The sequence below is a fragment of the Octopus bimaculoides genome, chromosome 10, assembly GCF_046866305.1.
Source record: "Octopus bimaculoides isolate indiv1 chromosome 10, ASM4686630v1, whole genome shotgun sequence".
Lineage (NCBI taxonomy): Eukaryota > Metazoa > Mollusca > Cephalopoda > Octopoda > Octopodidae > Octopus > Octopus bimaculoides.
In genome coordinates this window covers 6,535,537-6,556,977 of record NC_142937.1, presented here as the reverse complement: position 1 = coordinate 6,556,977, position 21,441 = coordinate 6,535,537, and the positions used below count along the sequence as shown (strand labels likewise).

Below are 21,441 nucleotides of genomic sequence, written 5' to 3'. Positions count from 1 at the left end.
CATTGCCTCAAATTAATAAAATACAATGCATTTTATCTCGTCTAAATAAGAAAACTAATTCTTATCCTTTAAGCATTCTACTCAATATTTTTAAAGAATCTATATTGCTTTCTTCTATAAGTTCCCACTCAAGATAAAAATGTGTATTCTTTATTAAAATTTGTATATGTGTGATGTTATATTTATTATCGATGTATTGTGCTGAGTTGAGTTCTTTTTCAGTAAGTTGTTTGTGATAAAATAAAATGTAGCCGTACTTTATTAAAAGTTGTTCTAAAATTAAATTAACGCATTTCAGTTATAGGAATTGCAATTTTTTAGCCTATTCATTGAAATATTTGCTCTCTCTCTCTCTGCGTATATGTACAATATCTGAGTTCAAATTGTAAATATTCCCCTAAGTTTTCCCTTTCCAAATTGTAGCAATATTGAGTATTGTTACAATTCGTGATTTTACATAATTTCGTTTAAATTGGTCTAATGAGATGTATTTGATGGTTTTTCTTCAAACATTCGTAAACTTGTTCATGCATTTGTATATCATAGAGAAGCATGGGAATTTTTCATCCCATTGTAAGCTGAAAATTCCAAAGGTGCTTTAAAATGAATCGAGTTTTCCGAAAAATTTCCAGCTATGTGCTTTAAATAGAACTGAAAGCGAGTATTTTCTTTTTCATTCGTCGTCATCATAATGAATTCGTCTTTTGTTTAATTTTAGTTTAATATTGATTTTCCCCATTATTACATGATCACAAATGTGTAAGATAAAATATAGGCGATCGAATCAACTTTACTATAGAACTAATAGTTAATTCAGTTCTATATTTAATATATTTAATAGTTAATTGTTGTGAGGATGTGTAGCCTAGTGGTTAAGAGTGTTAGGTTCCTGACCATAAGGTCGTGAGTTCGATTCCAGGATCAGGCATTATGCCTTTGCTTAAGGCACTTCATTTCGCGTTGTTCCGTTCTACTCAGTCGTAAATGAATGCCAGCCAACTCCTTTGCAGACGACTATCTCTCTTCTCCGGTCAAAGACCCTCTGCTACCAGAACATACTGTCTTGTAAGTGACAGCAAAGTATAGAACTTGTACTTATTATATACACTCCAGTTTCCACTGAAAGGCTTTGTGTAGAGGTTCGAAACAACCCAAAGATGCATACACAATTTAGACAAAGAGATCCGGTTATTTACTAATTTCTGATAAAGGAATATCTAATTGTTTATTTGATATTAACATATTATTGCGACACAGCACGTGTGTGTGTGTGTGTACATCCTCGTGCCTTTATATATGTATATTTGTATATACATATACTTGTATGTGTGCGTGTCTACGTGTGTATGTGTGCGTGTCTACGTGTATATGATAATTCGTAAGAAATACATACGATGACAAATGTGTAAATGTGATGAAAAGAAACCTTTATATGATTCGTAGAGAAGCAATACCTATGAAATCTGCACCCTGCAATTTCTGATTTTCGAGACAAGGCGGCAATAGTAATAAAAAATTGAATTTATTCCTTTTCTTGCTGTTGCCTTTTGTCATTGTATTTGAAATTCATTTTTTTCTTTTCTGTTTTGCTTTTCTATCATTGCTTTTTCCGATTCGTCATCAACACTTCATTATTCATTACTAAGATGATTTCTAAATTTAAAACTGAAAGGAAAAATATTCGCTTAGAATTCTATTTGTAACAAGTAGCTGAAATTTTTCTAAGGAAAACTTGATTCACTTCAAAAACATCTTTGGAATTTTCAACTTACAAAGAGATGAAAAATTCCCATGCTTCTTCGTGATATACAAATGTGTGAATTTGTATTTGAATGTTAGAAGAAAGACGATCAAACGTATCTTATGAAACCAATTTACACGAAAGAATGAATATAAGAACCGATGGTTTGGCCAATCATAATAAAAAATAAATAATTAATTAATCAGTAAAATGATGAGGTGAGGAAGAATAAGGAAAGGAAAAAAAGATTGATAAATTATCTACTGTAAACCCTTCCCATCTATCCGATTTTTACATTTTCTCCAGAGTACTTCCTCTCCTCCTTAGAGTATTATAAAGGATTAGATAATGCAAAAGAAAAATACCTGCCCGTAATGGCATTGATTTCAAACTGAATACAGACGCGATTACTTTAATTTAAAATGGTTTGTCTAAGTAGAGGAAAGGTATAAGGAGAAAAATTATAATGAAAAATGAAATTATCTATAAAAGCCTGAAAGGAAACAACACCATAACAACCTTATTATTCTAAATCTTAAATATAATCTATGCCTGTCAATAATTTTGAAAATATGTAAGCTAATAACTTTCAATTAATACAAGAAAATGAGGTGGTGAAACTATCGGTGCCCTGTGACTTATTTAAGGTTTTAATGGAACTTATGGCAAGCAGGGAACGGTTCACTTAGAAATGATCGGATAATGTTAGAACTGACATTTAAACTGAAAGGAGAGTTTTATAGCTTTCGTTTATCTGATACTGTTCGGGAATGTGCGTGGAGGAATGAAATCTATGCTATCGGTGAAGCTGCTTCTGATTAGGGCGTCATTGTAAAATACAGTAGCACAGTTATATGTCTCTGAATCAGAAGATATTCTGAAATTTCTCTTACCAATATTTCTAGGTAAATTTTAAAGAATAGTGGGGCGAAATTTTGAAAATTTGCTTGGTCTTCTATAACGGCTCTAAATGTCTGCATTTAGACTGTCTTAACAATTTGACTATATTAGTAATGGCCTTTACAGCAATCTTAAAGTCACAACTTTTGAACGTATTAAATCTTAGTCGCTCTGGATGGTACGGGATAAGGTTAGAAGTCATTTCTGCATAAACAGTAAGATCCAAGGGACAAGGTGTAAGAAGTCTGTAAGCTTCGAGCAATCCGTAGAAGGTATTCTTTTATTTGTTTCAGTCAGTTGACTGTAGCCGTGCTGGAGCATCGCCTTCAGTCGAACAAATCGACCCCAGAACATATTCTCTGTAAGCCTAGTACTTATTCTATCGGCCTCTTTGCCGAACCACTAAGTTACGGGGACTAAACACGCCAGCATCGATTGTCAATTGGGGGACAAACACAGACACACAAACACACATACATATATACAGATATATATATATATATATGTGTGTGTATATATATATATATATATATATATATATATATACACGACGGATTTAAAGGTAGTATTGTGTGTGTGTGTGTGTGTGTGTGTGTGTGCGTGCGTGCGTGCGTGCGTGTGTGTGTGCGTACGTTAATATGTGCAAGCACGAATGTATGCGTTTGATGCAGTGTAGCTATAATTAAAGTACTTCTAAAATGTCCACCATTCAAGCAGTTTCAAATTTCATAACAACAACTTAATGTAAGCAAAATTTCCAATATTTTCTTTAACACTCTTAACTGCTATTGTTTTTCTTGTGAAGTTACCGCTGATATGAATTGTAATTAAGAAAAAAATTGTTTTTTTTTTGTTTTTTTTGCTTACTTTTTTGCTTATATTTGTTGTTTTTTTTTTGTTTTTTTGTAGGGAATGTTCATAGTTAGTTTTCCCTACACTGTTGTCCAAGGAGGTTACTGGGCTCTCGTATCTATGATTGTTGTGGCCTACATTTGTTGTCATACCGGTAAAATATTGGTGGAATGTCTGTATGAAGTAGATTCAAATGGTTATTTAGTACGTGTCAGACACAGCTACGTGGAAATTGCTGAAGAAGCCATGGGAAAAAGGTTAGTATTTGGTAATATATTTCTTAAATATCAGTTTTGTCTTGCTCAAAATTTAATAGAATCTTTAAACCTTGTGTTTTAAAATTAAATGATTCCCAGATATATTCATTCTATAACCAAATCATTATACTAATAATTTTTATACTTTATATAAATTTTACTTACGGTTAAACATTTCTTTCGATAAAGCACCAAGACTAATTTTGCATAGTTAATTGAATTAATAACTATATTACATTTTATAAAACCTCACGAGAATGAAAATCTTGTAATTTTAACTGAAAGGGTGAAGAATTGGAAAAGTACAGCTAAATTCTGCAAGAATGGAATCCGAAGCTTTAGGTTTCTGCTGACGCATCTTTACAGTTAAAAATATTGATTTCTCTTAACTTTTTGGTGAAGGCTATAATTCACTCAATCGACCCATGTTCACGATTATTAATTTTCGCGACTTGGGTGAAATGAGAAGTAAATTAAATCTTTGTAGTAAATGAATTCAGAACGCAAACTAAAATAATAAGGGCAGATACAACACGTTACTTTCTGTGTCACAGTTTAAAATGTTTCTTTACTGAGAAAAAAAATGTTAAGGATCATAGAACAAACGCAATACTAAATTTTATATCTAAATTTTATCACAAGGACTTCATATTTGCAAAATCCTGAGTGTTTATAAAACATTTTGCAGTCTAGAGTCATAGTTCCACTCATCGCTATCACCAACACATCTTTTCTTTTCTGGAAATTTCTTCGGATTTCTTTTTTGATCGTAGATGTTTACGATTTTGAAACAAAAATTCAGAATTTCAGTAATTTCCATTTTTTACTCCTTTCCCCGTTCCATCTGGTAACATTTTTATTTTTGTTTTTGACAGGTATTTTTTTCCACTTTTTTCATAACCACGTCTTAAACATTGGAGAATTACAATAATGCAAAAACCCATTTTTCAAAACTTTAATTGTTTCATTTCTCTCATCCATTCTCCATTTTGGAATACGTAACCAGCCGCAACCTTTTCATTTATAACGTTTTCGATTTTTTATGATGTTGGGGAGCAGGTGGGGTATATATTTTAAACACATGATATTAAATAGTTCAGTCTTGAACCTGAAGATACAATGGGCCGGTTATCTGGTTTTCATAATGTATGAGTGACCGAAGTATCAACATTCCTCCTGATGGTCCTTTGCAAGGTTGTGCATTTACAGCGGAGTCGACTGAGGCAGCGTGAAATTAAGCATTTGCTCAAGAACGCAACACACCGCCCAGTTCAGGAATCGAAACTATGATCTTAATATCATGAGTACAACGATCTAACTCCAAGGCCACGCACCTTCAACATCACATATTACGATTCTGGAAAATGAAGTTTTCATAAGTTATTCGACAGAGAACTGTTTTGAAAATTTTTTTTAATATTTTATCTTTCATACAAATGTTCAATCAAAATACTTAAATCAAATCAAATAATATGCAATCAATAATTAGCGCATCAGTGTAGAGCTCATCTCTCACAGAAATTTTCAGAGAATTTTCCAGAGCAAAAGAATCCCACCAAATGAAATCCATGTGCATTGGTGCTGTCAACTGCTAATATGCAATTCATTCGGAAATAGATTTTTAAAATATGACTATATGGATTGTCTCTTTGTCTGGCTCAAAGTGAATAACTCAACACTCATCTTGGTTTAGGAAACGTTCAACGAAACCAGTGGACCTGCTTCAAACAATGTCAGATTTCCTTGTGATGTGATCAGCCCTATGTGCTTTTGATCAGATGTCAGAAGATGTAGTATCCACAGAACAGAAACGTTCGTCATGCTAAGTTCGTGGTGGTGGTAGTGGTTGGCACTCCGTCGCTTACGACGTCGAGGGTTCCAGTTGATCCGATCAACGGAACAGCCTGCTTGTGAAATTAACGTGCAAGTGGCTGAGCACTCCACAAACACATGTACCCTTAACGTAGTTCACGGGGATATTCAGCGTGACACAGTGTGACAAGGTTGACCCTTTGAAATACAGGTACAACAGAAACAGGAAGAAAGAGTGAGAGAAAGTTGTGGTGGAAGTGTACAGCAGGGTTCGCCACCATCCCCTGCCAGAGCCTCGTGGAGCTTTTAGGTGTTTTCGCTCAATAAACACTCACAACGCCCGGTCTGGGAATCGAAACCGCGATGCTATGACCGCGAGTCCGCTGCCCTAACCACTGGGCCGTTGCGCCTCCACAATGCTAAGTTCATTGTGCAAAATATTCTCAACTTTTTCATGAGATATACTCATGGAATTGGCTATTGATTTATAGTCAAACGGCCGCCATCCATCACCATGTGCTGAACACGATCAATGTTTTCCTCAGTAGTGGTAGTTGCAGTACGTCCGGACCTTGAGTTATCTACAAGACTCCCTTCCCCTCCTAAATTCAGCTGCCCACTTTTGCCTTGTTGATAAAGCTAGAGTGTCGTTCCCTAATATAGCAGCCATGTCAGCATGCATGTCCTTGGGGGCCAAACCGTTTTTCTGCCGGTGCTTCGTAGCACCACGATGCCAAATTTTGTCCATTTTCAAGAGAAGTCGCTATGGGTTACTTTTGAAGTCTTCTTTGAATAGTAAGATTTCGAGTTACCTGGAAAAGAAACAATGCGGTTATTAAGGAAACTTGAAATTAGTGCATGCAAAATTTCACAGCTCTAGCATCACTCATTCAAAGTTAGATGATGAACTTTTCTGCCCACTCTCGTGTGTGTGTGTGTGTGTGTGTGTTTGTGTGTGTGTGCGCGCGCGTGTAGTGAGCGTCGTCGAATACATTTAAGTTATTATTGTGCCGGTTTCGATTCCTATTAAAGCCAAATCAGATCACTCATTTTTGAAGCTCCTTGGAAACGTATAAGCGATTGCCTTTCCGCCCCAATTCCCTCTATAACTCTGTGTGTGTGTGTGTGTGTGTGTGTGTGTGTGTGTGTGTGTTTTAAGCATAGTGAAAATAAATTAATTCTATTCCTATGGCAGCTGAAAGAAAATGTATTCTACTTGTTTTCAAATTTAACTTGCTTTTAAAATGATGTCTTTTCGTTTATACCAAATCCTTACATTTTAATATTTTTGTTTCAGATTCGGTGGTAAGATCGTCAACGTCGCTCAGCTGATAGAATTACTAATGACTTGCATTCTGTACGTATTACTCAGCGGGGAACTGATTTTGGGAAGTTTCCCTGAGTCGCCTATCAGTCTCACATTCTGGATAATGATTGCAACAACTCCGCTACTGAGCTACGCTTTTTTAAAGTCCTTGCGTGGTGTCTCTTGGCTCAGTTTTTGGTGCACCATGGCTCATATGGCAATTAATGCATTTATTTTAATTTTTTGCTTTACACGGGCCTCCGAATGGCAGTGGAAAACAGTCCAAATTAAAGTTGATATTTGGACATTCCCCATTTCCATTGGTATTGTAGTTTTCAGCTATACCTCACAAATATTTCTACCAACACTAGAAGAAAACATGGAAGATCGTTCCCGGTTTCACTGCATGATGCATTGGACTCACATCGCAGCAGCATTTTTCAAAGTGTTGTTCTCGTATATCTGTTTCTTAACATGGGGAAATGGAACGCAGGAAGTGATCACAAATAATTTACCAACTCAGGGCCTAAAGATTATCGTCAATTTAATTCTTGTAGCAAAATCCACTCTTTCCTATCCACTTCCATACTATGCAGCTGTGGAGATGATTCAGACTACATATTTCAACGGAAAACCTTCGACTTATTTTCCTTCTTGTTTTGACGAGAACTGTCGCCTCAAAATATGGGCAGGATGTCTGAGAATTGGTCTTGTCCTAGCAACAATGGTAATGGCTATATTTATTCCTCATTTCGCAATACTTATGGGTTTGATTGGTAGCTTCACTGGCACTATGCTTTCTTTTGTTTGGCCGTGTTTCTTTCATATCAAAATTAAAGGCAAAATACTTCCATGGTACACAAAAGTATTAGATATCAGTATCATTATAATCGGCGTTGTTGTAGGTTCCATTGGAATATATTATTCTTTCAGGGCACTTAGTCTAGCTTTCCGTGGTATACCAACAACACCATTTCATGCGAGGGACTTTCACAAAAGTCTATAGGCTAAGGATTTTACATATGTTATTGCTGTTCCAAAATATATCTGTTTTTAAAATATTTTGGTTTCATGCATTTTGACTTTGAATAGTGATGTTGCCGTTATTTACTGATATATCATGTTCTTCAAAAGATGTATAGAATAGAGTTTCTATATTTTTGTCAAAATCAAGAGACAGCTCTATGCATTTTATATCCTGCAATCCCTCCTCTAAGATGAAAATGAATACTGAACACTCAATAGTAATAAATTGTTAAAAAGAAATTTCATTAATTCTAGATAATGTTAAATTATTGCTTTGGTTTTTGAAAGAAAAATTCGGCTTAGATATCTTGAATGCGATCTTTAATTATCATATGTAGATTATCAGTGGCCTGCATAGTTTCTAAATATACTTTCACATTAATCATCATATTAATGTGAATATTCAACAAACATTTAAAAGTTTGTTTGTTTATTCTTTATTTAGCTATATTCGAGAGCCATTATTTCCGCTTATATATTGTACATAGACGCTAGTCATAGGCCCAACTAATTTCTGCTTAGTTGTACGGCACACTCAGCGACTAAATACCTCGATTACCAGATGTACATTGTGAGGTTCGTGTACTATCATACATAAACATATGTGTGTGTTCGTGAGTGAGTGCTTGTAAGTGTGGTTTATTTTATATGTATGTATGCATGTGTGTAAATAGATGACAAAAGAATAAAAAAAACACACAAAAAGAAACAAGAAGATGGGATGAGTTCAAGATCAAAATTATTAGACTCAGAGAAACGGAAGTAATTAGTTATGTTTCGACATTGTCTTTCTTCTGAAATGAGTGTATAGTGGAAACAGAGAAGGAAAGGTGAAGAAAAACAGAAAACAATAAATGAGCAATGTTAACAAAATCCCACGTGAAGCTTGTCTACGAAGGAGCTGTTGACTCATAATTGCACACAGCGCATTTTTGTATATATGTTTCTGCAGCAAAAGATTGTGTGAACAAGAAATGTAAAAGTAAGACCTCAAAACGAACCATAGAGTTCTTTCTTATTCATTAGAAGCTGGAAATTTTAGTAACTGTTACTCCGAGTTTCTCATTACCAATCTTCGGACGGTAGATCCGAAGATTGACAAGTGAAGTTCTGAATAATGTTTTCTGAACCTTTCATGTATAGATAGATAGATAGATAGATAGATGGAGGGAGGTGGGGAGAGAGAGGGAGATAAATTGATTGATTGATAGAGAGAGATCCGTAGAGATGTATACATGTCCGTGGGTGTGTATGCTTGTCACTAGCTAGGATAATTAGGCTGGAATTAACTTGGTTTTCCATGGCATAAAAATGAAGAGAGTACAATACTTTTTTTCCCGAAACGGAACGTCAGTCCGTCGCAGAATTCAGCCCCTGCTGCAGCTGTTACTCATTTTCATCTGAGTGAATTGGAGCAACGTGAAGTAGAATGTCTTACACAAAGCGCCTCCCTGGCCGGGAATTGAAACTATGATCTTAGGATCGAGAGTCATTTGTTTAACGTTTCTAAATAAGGCTGATTGTCAAGTAATAATGTGCAAATCTTGTCTGTATTAATTTGGATTGTGTGAAGAAACCAACTGTTAGACGAGATCTCGGTGTTATAATAGCTTTGTTTAGAAGCTGTGGTTGTCTCACAACTTAGAATCATTATATTGAACGATCAGGCATGCTTTTTTTTGTGGTTTTTAAACTTGAGTAATTCAAATATATTTCAAACTACTAACACAATGTGTTTTCAGTGCTCTTGTCTTTTGCTTGTCTTCTTAAGCTTTCTGGCTCCATACACACACACACACACACACACACACACACACACACACACACACACACACACAACACACACACACACATACATATATATATATATATATATATATATATATATATATATATATATATATATATATATAGGGAGCTAGAAATCTAGCCAAATTTGACATGAAGGGCAGATGTATCACAAAATATAAGACTCTAAACGAAAAAAACGTGAACAAGGGATGATAACTCATTTACTTTAAAAGTTACATTTGTCGAATTGTAAAGAATGTACGTTCATAAAAATTGGCATGAAATGGATATTTATACACACGCGCGCGTGCTCATGTACACACAATGAAATACACACACACACACATACATATACACTTACGTACCTACGTCCGTACTTATGTATGTATGTATTTAACCCGAGTGTTTGAATATATATATAATTCAGTATCAAATTGTAGAAAGATCAGTGGACTTTAGAATGATAACTATCAAATGTATGCGTGTGTGTCCATAGTGGAGGTTTGCCAGTGTCTGTCAGAGTAGAAGCCTAGCGATGGCAGAATTTTCTACTGAGCAATGATATATTTATCTGCATGAGGTCGCCTTCTAAATATTTCAGTTCTAATGTTCAGATACTAGGCATTGTAAAACCCATAAAACATGTGCTCCTCCTGTTGTGCAAAGCTTGTATTTTTCAATCCGTTGACGTATGGTCATGATTTTTAAAGAATCCTTTATCTGATTCGAGTCGTGGCATCTTGGAATTGTCGAAAGACGTGCTGCAGTTAGGAAAGGTTATAAAAACTTTAACCATATTCTTTTATAACCAAAGCACATATTTAAGAAACCTCAACAAGAATTCTATGATGTTAGCCAATTAAAGCATACTGAAGGAACGAAACGTTCGGTGCAACAGATGCCATCAAATAATGTACTCTTTCTGAGTACAGTTGGTATATTTGCGAAGAACTTAAATAGAACTTCTGTATCCTGTGTTAATATTGAATGAAGACATATCTTATTGACATTAAATTCCGTGTGTGTGTGTGTGTGGTATGTGTGTGTGTGTGTGTGCATTACACAGTTATTATCTCCTTCCTCGAGAATATTTTTCCGTGACAAAATGCAGTGAATGGCCTTCTTAGGGTTCGAATATGTCTCGAACGTATTTGAACTGGTTACCGAAAAAAATAAGTTTATATAAATAACAGCTTAGCACTTTTAATCCATATCTGTGTGTGTGTGTGGAAGGGTTGTGTGTACAAATATATATAGAGAGAGAGAGGAAGAAAAAGAGAGACACAAAGAGTTGGGAAGCGAGTTAATAATAAATCATATGAACTTCACATGTATTTATAGCATTGGGCGTGTTCTTGTGGTTATTTTCTGTGAATGCATACAGAAAGTTCCAGGCATATTTTAGCGTATTTTATGTTCGGAAATTAATAGCATAGTGTTGAGAAATATTCAAAGTGTAACTTCCATCAACTATGGCTATGTGTTCATGAAGTTTGTTCCGTAACATTTGGTTCCGGGTTCAGTTCCATTGCGATGCAGCTTGGGAAAGTATCTCCAGCCTTGGGTGAATCCTTTGGTGAATCTTTGGGTCAATTGATAATCAATATTTTGTAATGGAAATTGGTAGACGTAAACTGTATAGGAAGCCGCCACAGATATACACGTATGTACGGCGCACACACACATATATATATATACGTGCATGTGTGTACGTATGTGTGTGTGTGAATGCGTGTATGTATGCATGCATGCATGTATGTACTATCGCACACATTGCATCTTGCTTGCATGCCTGTCATATAACAATTCTATTACTAATATAATCTCGTACAATCTGTCACATAATCAGGCCGTTGGCAATTAAACCGTTCCCTTGGCCCGAGCAATCTGATAAGAAAAGCTGCTCGAGACCCAACGACTAGAAACTTAGTAGGTGAAGGCGAGTGGCCTAGTGAGATCATGATTTTGATTCCTAGACTGGGTGTACGTTGTGTTCTGGTGCAAAACACTTCATTTTGCGTTGCTCCAGTCCACTCAGCTGCAAATGAGTAACTTTGTGGTGGATTGGCGTACATGGATGAGATGTTGATTCAGGACTGGCGAGCTATGCTTCGTATTTAGCGATCGAAAGGATTAATACTACAACCTGTACTGTGAATCCCAACTGGTTGGGATTGGTTGTTCAACTGCGTCGGTATTCATTCATTCTTTCATTCAGAAACCAGGCATCTGACAAAAGGACGATTCAAAATAGCATTGAGGTCAGTGACTATCTAGAAATAGTGAACGCGCTTGCTGGAAGACTACTTGAGAGTGATACATCGTAAGTTCTTTTCAGAATACCTGTTTAGAAGAGAGGTAGTCTAATATTAAGCCTGGGAATCACTCAGTTTCTGCTCTTCCTAATCAATGTCGGCTCATTCAAAGGAAAACCGTTCTTTCTGAAAAGTTAGTGCAGTTCTGTCCACGCTTCATTCATTATAAATAGTTTCCTGCTCGGGACTTCGTAGAACACAAACAGAAGCGGTGATGAATCTTGAATTATAAGGGCTTAACAAACTGAGAGCATTTAATTGCAAACCTGTGTGTACGCTTTGGATACTAGTCGCGTCTTCCCTAAAGTCTGGAAATTGGCAGGTTTGGCAGCATCTGCAATTAGCGAACTGTTCTTTTTAAGTATATCGTTAATCATCTATTAATTTGAAAGGACCTAAAAGAGATGGCCCAAACAAAGCTTACCTGACCAGCAAATTTGCAACTAGCAGTTGTCTTCTTCCTCGCGGACGAAGTAAAAAGAGACCAAATAATATACCAATAAACTAAATAAAATGTGTGTTAATCGCTGACTAGTGATGAAGAACTCATTCCACTCGCAAAATACTATATCCTTCTTCTAGCAACACACTGTCTCTGATCTCGTAAAAGAGAGAGATAAGTTATATTAAATCTCTGAGCGAGAGATAAACAGTAACAGTACAGAATCTTAAAATATATTTGCCAACTAAATGTGGCCACATTTAGTTGGCAAATATACTTTACGATTCCGCACTGTTACTGTTTATTTTTCGCTCAGAGATTTAATATAACTTAACTTAAATTCAGATCGAACAAAGTAGCGAACTGTTCATATTGCCAAAGAATTCATGTTCTACAATATAGATATTGCTACTTTATTTGAAACAAGGTTGTCTGAGGAAGCCAAATAGAAGAACATGCTTTTACTTATACGGTATATTATAAAGGAAGATCTTATAATGAACGTTGAGAAGCTAGAGTAAGTTTAGTTGTAAAGATACATCTGGTACAGCATCTTACAGAATTGCCATTCCAATAATTTATGAATTCCATAAGTATATATACCTCTAATTAATAAGTCTGTATACCACGGTAATACACTTTTGCAATCCTTGATAAAGAAATCAGCTACAGGATTTCAAAAGCTGCAGATGCATTCAGTGAGTTAGGAAAAGTTTTTTTTGCCACAGTCAGATATCAAAACCAGCACAAGAATAGCTGTGTATCAAGCATGTGTGCTTATAGTATCGTTATACGCGTGTAAGGCGTGGACAACATTTAACAGATATCTTCAGCTTCTAGAACGCTTTCACCAGCAATGCTCGCGGTACAATATGATAATCTTTTCAAAGTGCTGCAATGAGATCATTTGTCAAATGTAGATTTCATTAAACAATGGCTTGAGTGGTTTGGTCATATAATTCATCTGAAACATAGTGTATTACCGAAACAATGATGTGCTGAATTAGGGAAAGCGTTAGGAAAGGCGTAAAGATTGACTGAAAAATACAGTAAAAAAAATAATTTCAAGCCGTTGGAGAAGTCCGATTGCTAATGGTTTGAGTGTATACTGAACTAAAAGTTTTTGCACGATGTATGGAGACTGCAGAATCATTCCCTGAAAAGAATTTAAAGCAGTTTCAAATGCGAATTAACTTCGCCATGGACGGCATGATGGAACACATAATTTCGAAAATCAATATAATATTCTGGTTTGATTTTGCATGTGGCTTGTATAATAAAGTATGCTGCTCGGAAGCTGAGTTAAAACGCCAGTTCAAAGTATACGACCCAAATGAACAAATTCCAGCAGATAAACTGAAATATCCAACTTATTGACATGATATGATTGACTGAAGTCGTTGCAAATATCATCTGCGGCAAGAAAACATTTGCTAAGTATTGTGTCTAAGAAATGATAATATCCAAACACGAGTTGACTCCTGCAATGTATGTATGAACGTAGGTAGGTACGTAGGTAGGTACGTAGGTAGGTAGGTGGATGGGTGGGTAGGTAGGTAGGTGCGCATCTTTCTTTCGTTAAAAAACATCGCTGAGAAGCCGAAATTTTTATGATATATCCTTGTCACTTTCCGTCAGAAATGTAATGAACTAGTGATTGGCTTGTGAGAAACATATTGCCTTTGTTCATGAACTACGATAAAAAACAATACATATATAAATTATAACTTTACAACAAAGACGTGAGTTTTTCTAGGTGAAAAATTTTACGGGCGTTTAGGTAATTCCATGAAAAATCTAAGCAATTTTCATGCCAGCCTAATTTTCTAACTAGGAGTGGTCTTTTCATTGCTAAAAATTAATAAATATATAACATACATGGTCGTGAAGCTTGGGTAATGACTGAAAGAATATGATCGCGAATACAAGCAGCCGAGATGAGGTTCCTCCAAAGGGACTTTGAAGTAACGTTACTCGATAACGTGCATAGCTCGGAGATCAGAAGAGCGCCCCACGTAGAGTCGCTGCTTCTCTGAACTGAGAGATTACAGCTCCGATACCACAAACATGTTGAAAGCATGTCTCAGGAAAAAATCGTTGGACAGGTTTTACGGGCAAAAAATCAAAACCGGCTGGAGACCCAGGAGTAGGCCATGAACCAGCTGGTTGAATAACATCCATGAGCTCGGTTGATCTCGCTTGAGGATTCAGGCGGATCAACAAGTGAGGTTGCATCAGACAAGACCCTATAGAAGGCATGTTTGAAGACTCTGCCACACACACACACACATATACATATTATATATATATATATATATATATATATATATATATATATATATATATATATATACATACATACATATATATGCATCTGTGGACTTCAGTCTGATTTGAACCCATGACCATATGTGTATATATATATAGCACCAGCTAATCCTGTCTCCTCTCATCACACACTACCAACTTTTGGATTCTACCTTCTTTCCTTCTGGATCTGGACTGTTTGATTCTGAACTTTATACCCTCCGGCTGCACCTCTCCTACCCACGGATTTACACTGGACCCATCTTCTGATTGGAAATCGCTTCAATATACCACGACGTCTAAAAAACTTTTGAACTTTTCCACTTTTGTAAACCTCCTTTATCATCCTTTTTTACCTTACTTTCCTTACTATTCAATTTTTTTTCTCCGTGTTTTTCTCCTTGTCTCCGTATTCTTTCTGTTGAAGAGCGTAGCTCGAAACGTCAAAGACTTTCCGTATTCCCGAGCGTCATACTAATATATACTTTTGTTATTTACACCACCTGTCCTCGTCTGTTGTTATTTTTTGTATATTCTCCCATATATATATATATATATATACATGCATACATACACACTCATGTGGTTGGGCGTAGAGATATGTGAAGAGGCTTAAAAATGTTTTACAAGTGAACGAGTAAAGATCACTAAAAATATTATAAGGAGCATTAGGGAGGTGAGCTGGTAGAATCGTTTGCACGCCGGAGAAAATGCTAAGCAGCATTTCGTCCGTCTTTACGTTCTGAGTTCAAATTCTGCAGAGGTCCACTTTACCTTTCATTTTATCGGGTTCGATAATAAGTACCAGTTGAGCACTGGGGTCAGTATAATCGACTTACACCCCTCCCTCGAAATTGCTGGCCTTGTGCCAAAATTTGAAATCAATATTATGTGTATTATATGGAGCATTATCCTTATAATTATAAAGATGCCTCTGAGTGGCCCAAATTTTAAAATGAATCGAAGAAAGCGACACTCAAATTCGAACTGCTTCCAACTGCTGATCCAATGTAGAACCGTACTTTTTTCATATTCTTACTTTAACATCCTCTGTTGTGCTGGACGCCCGTGAACTCCGTCGTGTGCTTCAATAGACAAGCATATTCTTCCTTCTTTCCACAATACGTACTGTGTGCTTTTCAGTACATTTTCTCTTACAAATAACTTTCTTCATGCTTTCTAGACATCCATACATTTCATTTAATTAAATATTATCGCAATTTTCCCTTATTCCAACTCAGTAGTGTTCTTGAATTCAACGGCTATCCTCTGTTTCCTCAAATATGATTAATGACTTAGCATCAGAAACAGCAGCCAAACAATTAATGAAGCATAATCAAATAATATTTTGTTTCTTTTCTCATATCTTACTGCAATCTGTCACTGCAAAAGGCAAGAGTATTCAAACAAAAATAACATTTATAAATCAACAATATAACGTTTATATAGGCGTGACTTCACTCGTGGCAAGTATTTTTATAATTTATTATGTACAGCAATGTTTATCCAGATTTAATAAGCTTTATACGGATTGAAAATTGTCTTCTAGGAATAAATATACAGTATTGCTCTTTGAAAACTCCAATCTGATTCGATCTTAATAAAGGAATTGAAATTATATTAAGTGTTTGCGTTAAAAATGATTTGATAATGATGCAAAAATAAATTAAAAAATATGTTGTTTGGTGTGAACACAATTTCTGTAACAAAATTTGCCAAATATAAAATTTAAATTTCAAATATCGCTTTGAAATGAAAACGACAGCTGGAATAGATTTCTGTTATGCTTTCTTTTAATGGTAAACTCTGGAAGCCAGTTTATAAATTCTAAATGTTTAAGCGTGTTCATTGAATTTACCAAATTGAAGAGAAAATTTATTTATATTTGGGTTTTAAAATGAGTTCTGTACAGAAAACACGTTGATTGTCATTACTAAATGTTACACAAAAATAACACTGTGAATATATTTTCTAGAAGCAAACGCACACATTAAAATAGCAATATAACAGAACTGTGAAACACGAAATAAATATAGAATCTACCCAAAACGTACGAATGCCCACGTGCATGCAAAGGACTATCTGAAATGTATCATGTAATACTTATGTCTGGCTGTTTGGAAAGTAATCATTTGTAAATAGAACAAATATACTTTAACACCGAAGACAATTTTAAACACAGTTATCCAAACACACGTATCATCTGAACACACACTTTCTATAGAGAAACTTCAGATTTAGTATTCTGTTAGAGCTATTCAAATAAACTGAATAATCAGAAATTTTTATCTTGTTATTTGAAACAGGTCAGCGGATGACTAAGATTTTCTCTCTAGGCATCCCATACACAACAAAATCCAGTATCCCAAGTCCTGAAAATGATTGGTACGCAGACCTGACAAAATCTCTCCACTCCGCAAAACTAAGTGGTGTTTACCTAGCAACGCAGCAAATGCAAGGCCATTATCTGAACTGCGAAAAATGACTTCAAGACTATCTCGCCTTCCAAACTGTAATTTTGTAGAATCCTCTTTCGTCCCACTTCACAACAATAACGGTTCTGTGAGCAGCAGCCCACTGAGAAAGCGTCTACCTTCCATCTCTACTTTTCAGTCACCTTCACATTGCACACACTTGATAAATTTCCTCCAGTTCTATCCCCCTTTCGACTCCTTCAAGTCCACCATCTTGCATACACAGACAGCAAATGCAAAAGTACCTTTGGTCACTTCAAACCAGAGACATCAATTCTGATGGTGTCTCCTTCCCCATTATTCTCAAACATCGCACCCCAGAGGTATCTCCTGGCTCACCAAACTTTTCGATATCTTCCTCTCTGCAGCGTGTCGCATCCTCAAGAAAGTAACCTTTCTGAACCTGCCAACTATCACCCTATTGCACTCACTTCTAATATTTCTCCAGTAATGGAGACAACCATTAACAATGTCGTCCTCTCACAACTTTTCTCTCTCTCTCTCTCTCTCTCTCTCTCTCTCTCTCTCTCTCTCTATCTATCTATCTATCTATCTATCCCTCTCTCTTTCTCTCTCTCTAATGAGCATCAGTAAAGTTTCCTCTTCCACCTGCTAGTGTACTCTCGTCTTGGAATAATTTGATGAAAAGCAAAGCTTTTGACCGTGCCCAGCATGCGTATCTCCATCCGTCTCTTACCCTCATGGATCTGAAGCTTCCTATCAGATCGCACAATTTCCACATATGTTGACGGAGCTCTTTCTGTTCCTCATTCTATCAATTCCAGCGTACCCCCAAGTATCCAGTTTTTGTCCCCCACTTTCTTACTTCTATGCATCAATGACTTGCCGCCACATCCAACAACATTCCTCTGGCGCAGACGAAACTACTTTTCACCTCTTCATAACATTTTCCAGTCATGCGTGATCCATCCGTAATCAAGACACCGCACACCAAATACACGCTGACTTCATGACCAGAGGTAGGAAACGTCTACCAATGGAGATATACCTATCTTATCTCCTTTCAACAGCAAGAAAACACAAACAGTACTCATATCAAGAAAACATCATCGCACCACGACCTCTTTAACCATGAGCCATATCTCTTCATTTTTATTGTGTCCAATCCACAATGCCACACACTAATCACTTGGCTCAGCCCTTCCTTTCCAGAACACCGGCCAGCGGGAATTCCCTCTCAACTCATATCTTTCCCGCAGGTGTTTACATGCAAAGATTTTAGAGTACAATTAATGACCCCCACCAGTCTAGCAGAAATTATAAAGCCATGAGCAGTATATCTTCCTCCACAACCTGACGACTAAATGATTTTAACAAGAAATTGTTACAGAATTACCTACAAGTTTATGACTTCACGGCAATTTCTACTTTTCTGTGTGGAAACAGTTGTGATACAATTGCAAAAGCGGTGAATTAGATTATCCTTATTTAATAGCTTCTGAATTTTCCAAAGTATTAAATCGCGGCGTTTTCTATCAAGGCATTTACAAATGTACAGGAAGAATTATGGATAAGTTATATATGATAGTGATCCTAAAAAGCCGTTTACTGTCATTCAAGAGCTATCGCAATATTCCTTTAATAAAAGTGACCAACTAAATCATTTTTTTTTTTAACTTGTGCTGGTTTTTAAGAAAAATAATGATATATATGGTTCAATAACTTAATCTTAAAACTCTTTATTCAGAATATATATTTGGTTTGCAAATAGATATTTCCTTTCGATTTTACATTAAAAACTCGATTCTAGATAGTTTTCACAAATCGAAAGGAATTACGAGTAAATCCTCAACAAAGAGTGTATTCTTTGCAAGCAATCGTAAAATGTTCAGAGATTATGTCTTAAGATAATAGTCTATTCAGCTGTGCAGTACACGCATTCTTCGATTTGTAACTATTTCAATGGGATTAGATGCATCCGTTTTAGATTAAGTCAAATGAAGTGCCTGCTTTCTTAACCTGAGAACAGTATTGTAAAACCATGTTATCTCTTTCTTTCATTTCAGCTGCATCCATCTAGAAACCAGTTCTTAATATATTCACATGCTTAAAATCAAGAAATGATGACGTGATACTTCAATAAAGTGGTTATTAGATTATAATAACTGAAAGTGTGAAGACATGCAAGACGTTTCGATTGTCTTATTTGAACATAAGCTTATTTATTTCGAATAAAACCACAAAACAAATGTTTTCTTTTGTACTGGCCAATTTTTTTATGGATATGAAGTGTTTCGATTGAATTAATTTAAGATATTATCGATATTTATTTCATAAATTTTCTGTAGACGTTGAATTAAGAAAAAAATCCAACGTTCTACTGTACAAACTCCGCCATATTGAAATATAGAGTAAGACTTGATTTAAAGAGATTTTCTACGTGATTACTGGACCTGCCAGAAACGGCTAACGAATCCTCCTCAAATCACACACTGTCATGTTAACAAAATATTAGATAATATATATTTCGTTGGGAAATAGATGTTTCCTTTCGGATTTACATTAAAAACGTAATCTAAACAAAAATGTCGGAATGATCATAGGACTCTTGTTCGTGATTGATTGGGAGTTAAACAGCAACAAAGAATAAATTACATAAATGCATATAATGGTCAAAAGTGTAAGTTATCATTTAAATTTATTATTAAATATATTCCCCTTCGATTGCCGCTCAATTCAGTCAGCATTCAAATTTAAACTTTATGCAATTATTAGCCTACTATAGACTATATAAACTCTGCAGCTACAAACATTAATAATTGTCGAATCAACTGACTAAACTTATTTTCATCATCCAAAATCCTACAAGTATACTATTACACTATGGTGTAATGGATTTAACTGACTGTATCATTCCTTCTTCAAATTTGGCGAGCTATTCAGTACAGCACAGTAAACAGAAAGAAAGCTGATTTTTGAATGTTACTTAAGCCTTCAGAATGCTACTTTTCAAGCAATTTATCTCTGGATGCGTTTTATCATTTGAGACGGCGTGGGCTGAATAATGACTATTCAGTCGGTAAACTGAAATCATATCTAATGAAATACCTGCAGTTCTTAAATTCCCTATAAAATCCCATTGAAAATAGATTATAGGATGTAAGCAGAAAAGAAGTAGACACGTCAAACAACAACATAATGACTATTCTAGAACAGACATCAATAATGGTTCAGCAAAACATGCAACAGGAATAAAAAGAAAACTCAAGTCTCTTGAAGCCTTCTAACAAAACTCACAAGCCAAATGTAAATATAAACACCGAAGTTCTTAAAATTGACCACCTACACCATTGGCCAATAGCAAAATTTTTATCTCAGTGTACTGCCCTCGTTTGAACTAATAAAAAGAATGTGTGAGCATGAAGATCGGGGATTTCGATCTACCTGAAACTCATCAGTTTTGATGCAACATACTTTCGAATTAAATTGTACGCTTAATCCTGTATCCTATTTTCCACCAGATCACGACTGGCGTCCTACACAATGAGCACAGGGCTTAAAGCTGTTTCCTCTCAGTCAATGACTTCCAGACGGCTACTTATGGGGATCGAGGTGGTAGATCGTATTAACTCATGAGTCGCGGTATCCTCTTCTACCGCCAATACTTCTTCAAATTTTGAAAGATGAAAACAAATACAAATCACGATCAGTCCTTTATATATCAACATCTGTGGACTTCAGTCCGATTTGAGCCCATGACCACTACCTTCTAATTAATACGCAGGGATATTTTATTGTTCTCTATTGCTGAATCGCTTAGTCGTTCTCTGTCTCTCTGTGTCTCTCTCTCTCCCTCCCTGTCTATCTCTCTCTCTTTCTCTCTCTCTCTGACTCACTCTCTCTCTCGGTCTCTTTCTCTGTCTCTCTCTCTCTGTCTGTGTCTCTGTCTCTCTGTCTCTCTCACTCTCTCTCTCTCTCACTCTCACTCTGTCTGTATCTCTCTCTCTCTGTCTCTGTCTCTCTGTCTCTGTCTTTCTCACTCTGTCTCTTTCTCTTTCTCTCTGTCTGAGATTTAATCGATCTCCAATGCGGAACCGCTAGGATACGGGGACATTTTATCGATCTCTATTGCCGAACCGCTAATTTACGGAGACATTTTATCGATCTCCATTGCGAACCGCTAAGTTATGGGGACATTTGATCGAACCCTATTGCCGAACCGATAGTTTACAGGGATATTTTATCAATCTCTATTGC

The 21,441-nt window shown here is 35.9% G+C and overlaps 1 protein-coding gene across 2 annotated transcripts in view; it reads left to right on the top strand.

Moving 5' to 3' along the window:
* Positions 1-19,645, top strand: part of LOC106881389 (vesicular inhibitory amino acid transporter) — a 45,808-nt gene extending 26,163 nt beyond the window's left edge. Inside the window, exons 2-4 of one of the 2 annotated variants that reach the window (XM_014931765.3) lie at positions 3,551-3,750; positions 6,860-7,595; positions 19,251-19,645. In XM_014931765.3, coding sequence (XP_014787251.1) covers positions 3,551-3,750; positions 6,860-7,595; positions 19,251-19,295 — 981 coding nt within the window. In that variant the 3' untranslated portion in view covers positions 19,296-19,645. Of the gene's footprint in view, positions 1-3,550; positions 3,751-6,859; positions 16,370-19,250 lie in introns of those variants that run through there. The other variant, XM_014931763.3, reaches the window with a different exon arrangement.
* Positions 19,646-21,441: the final 1,796 nt, after the last annotated feature.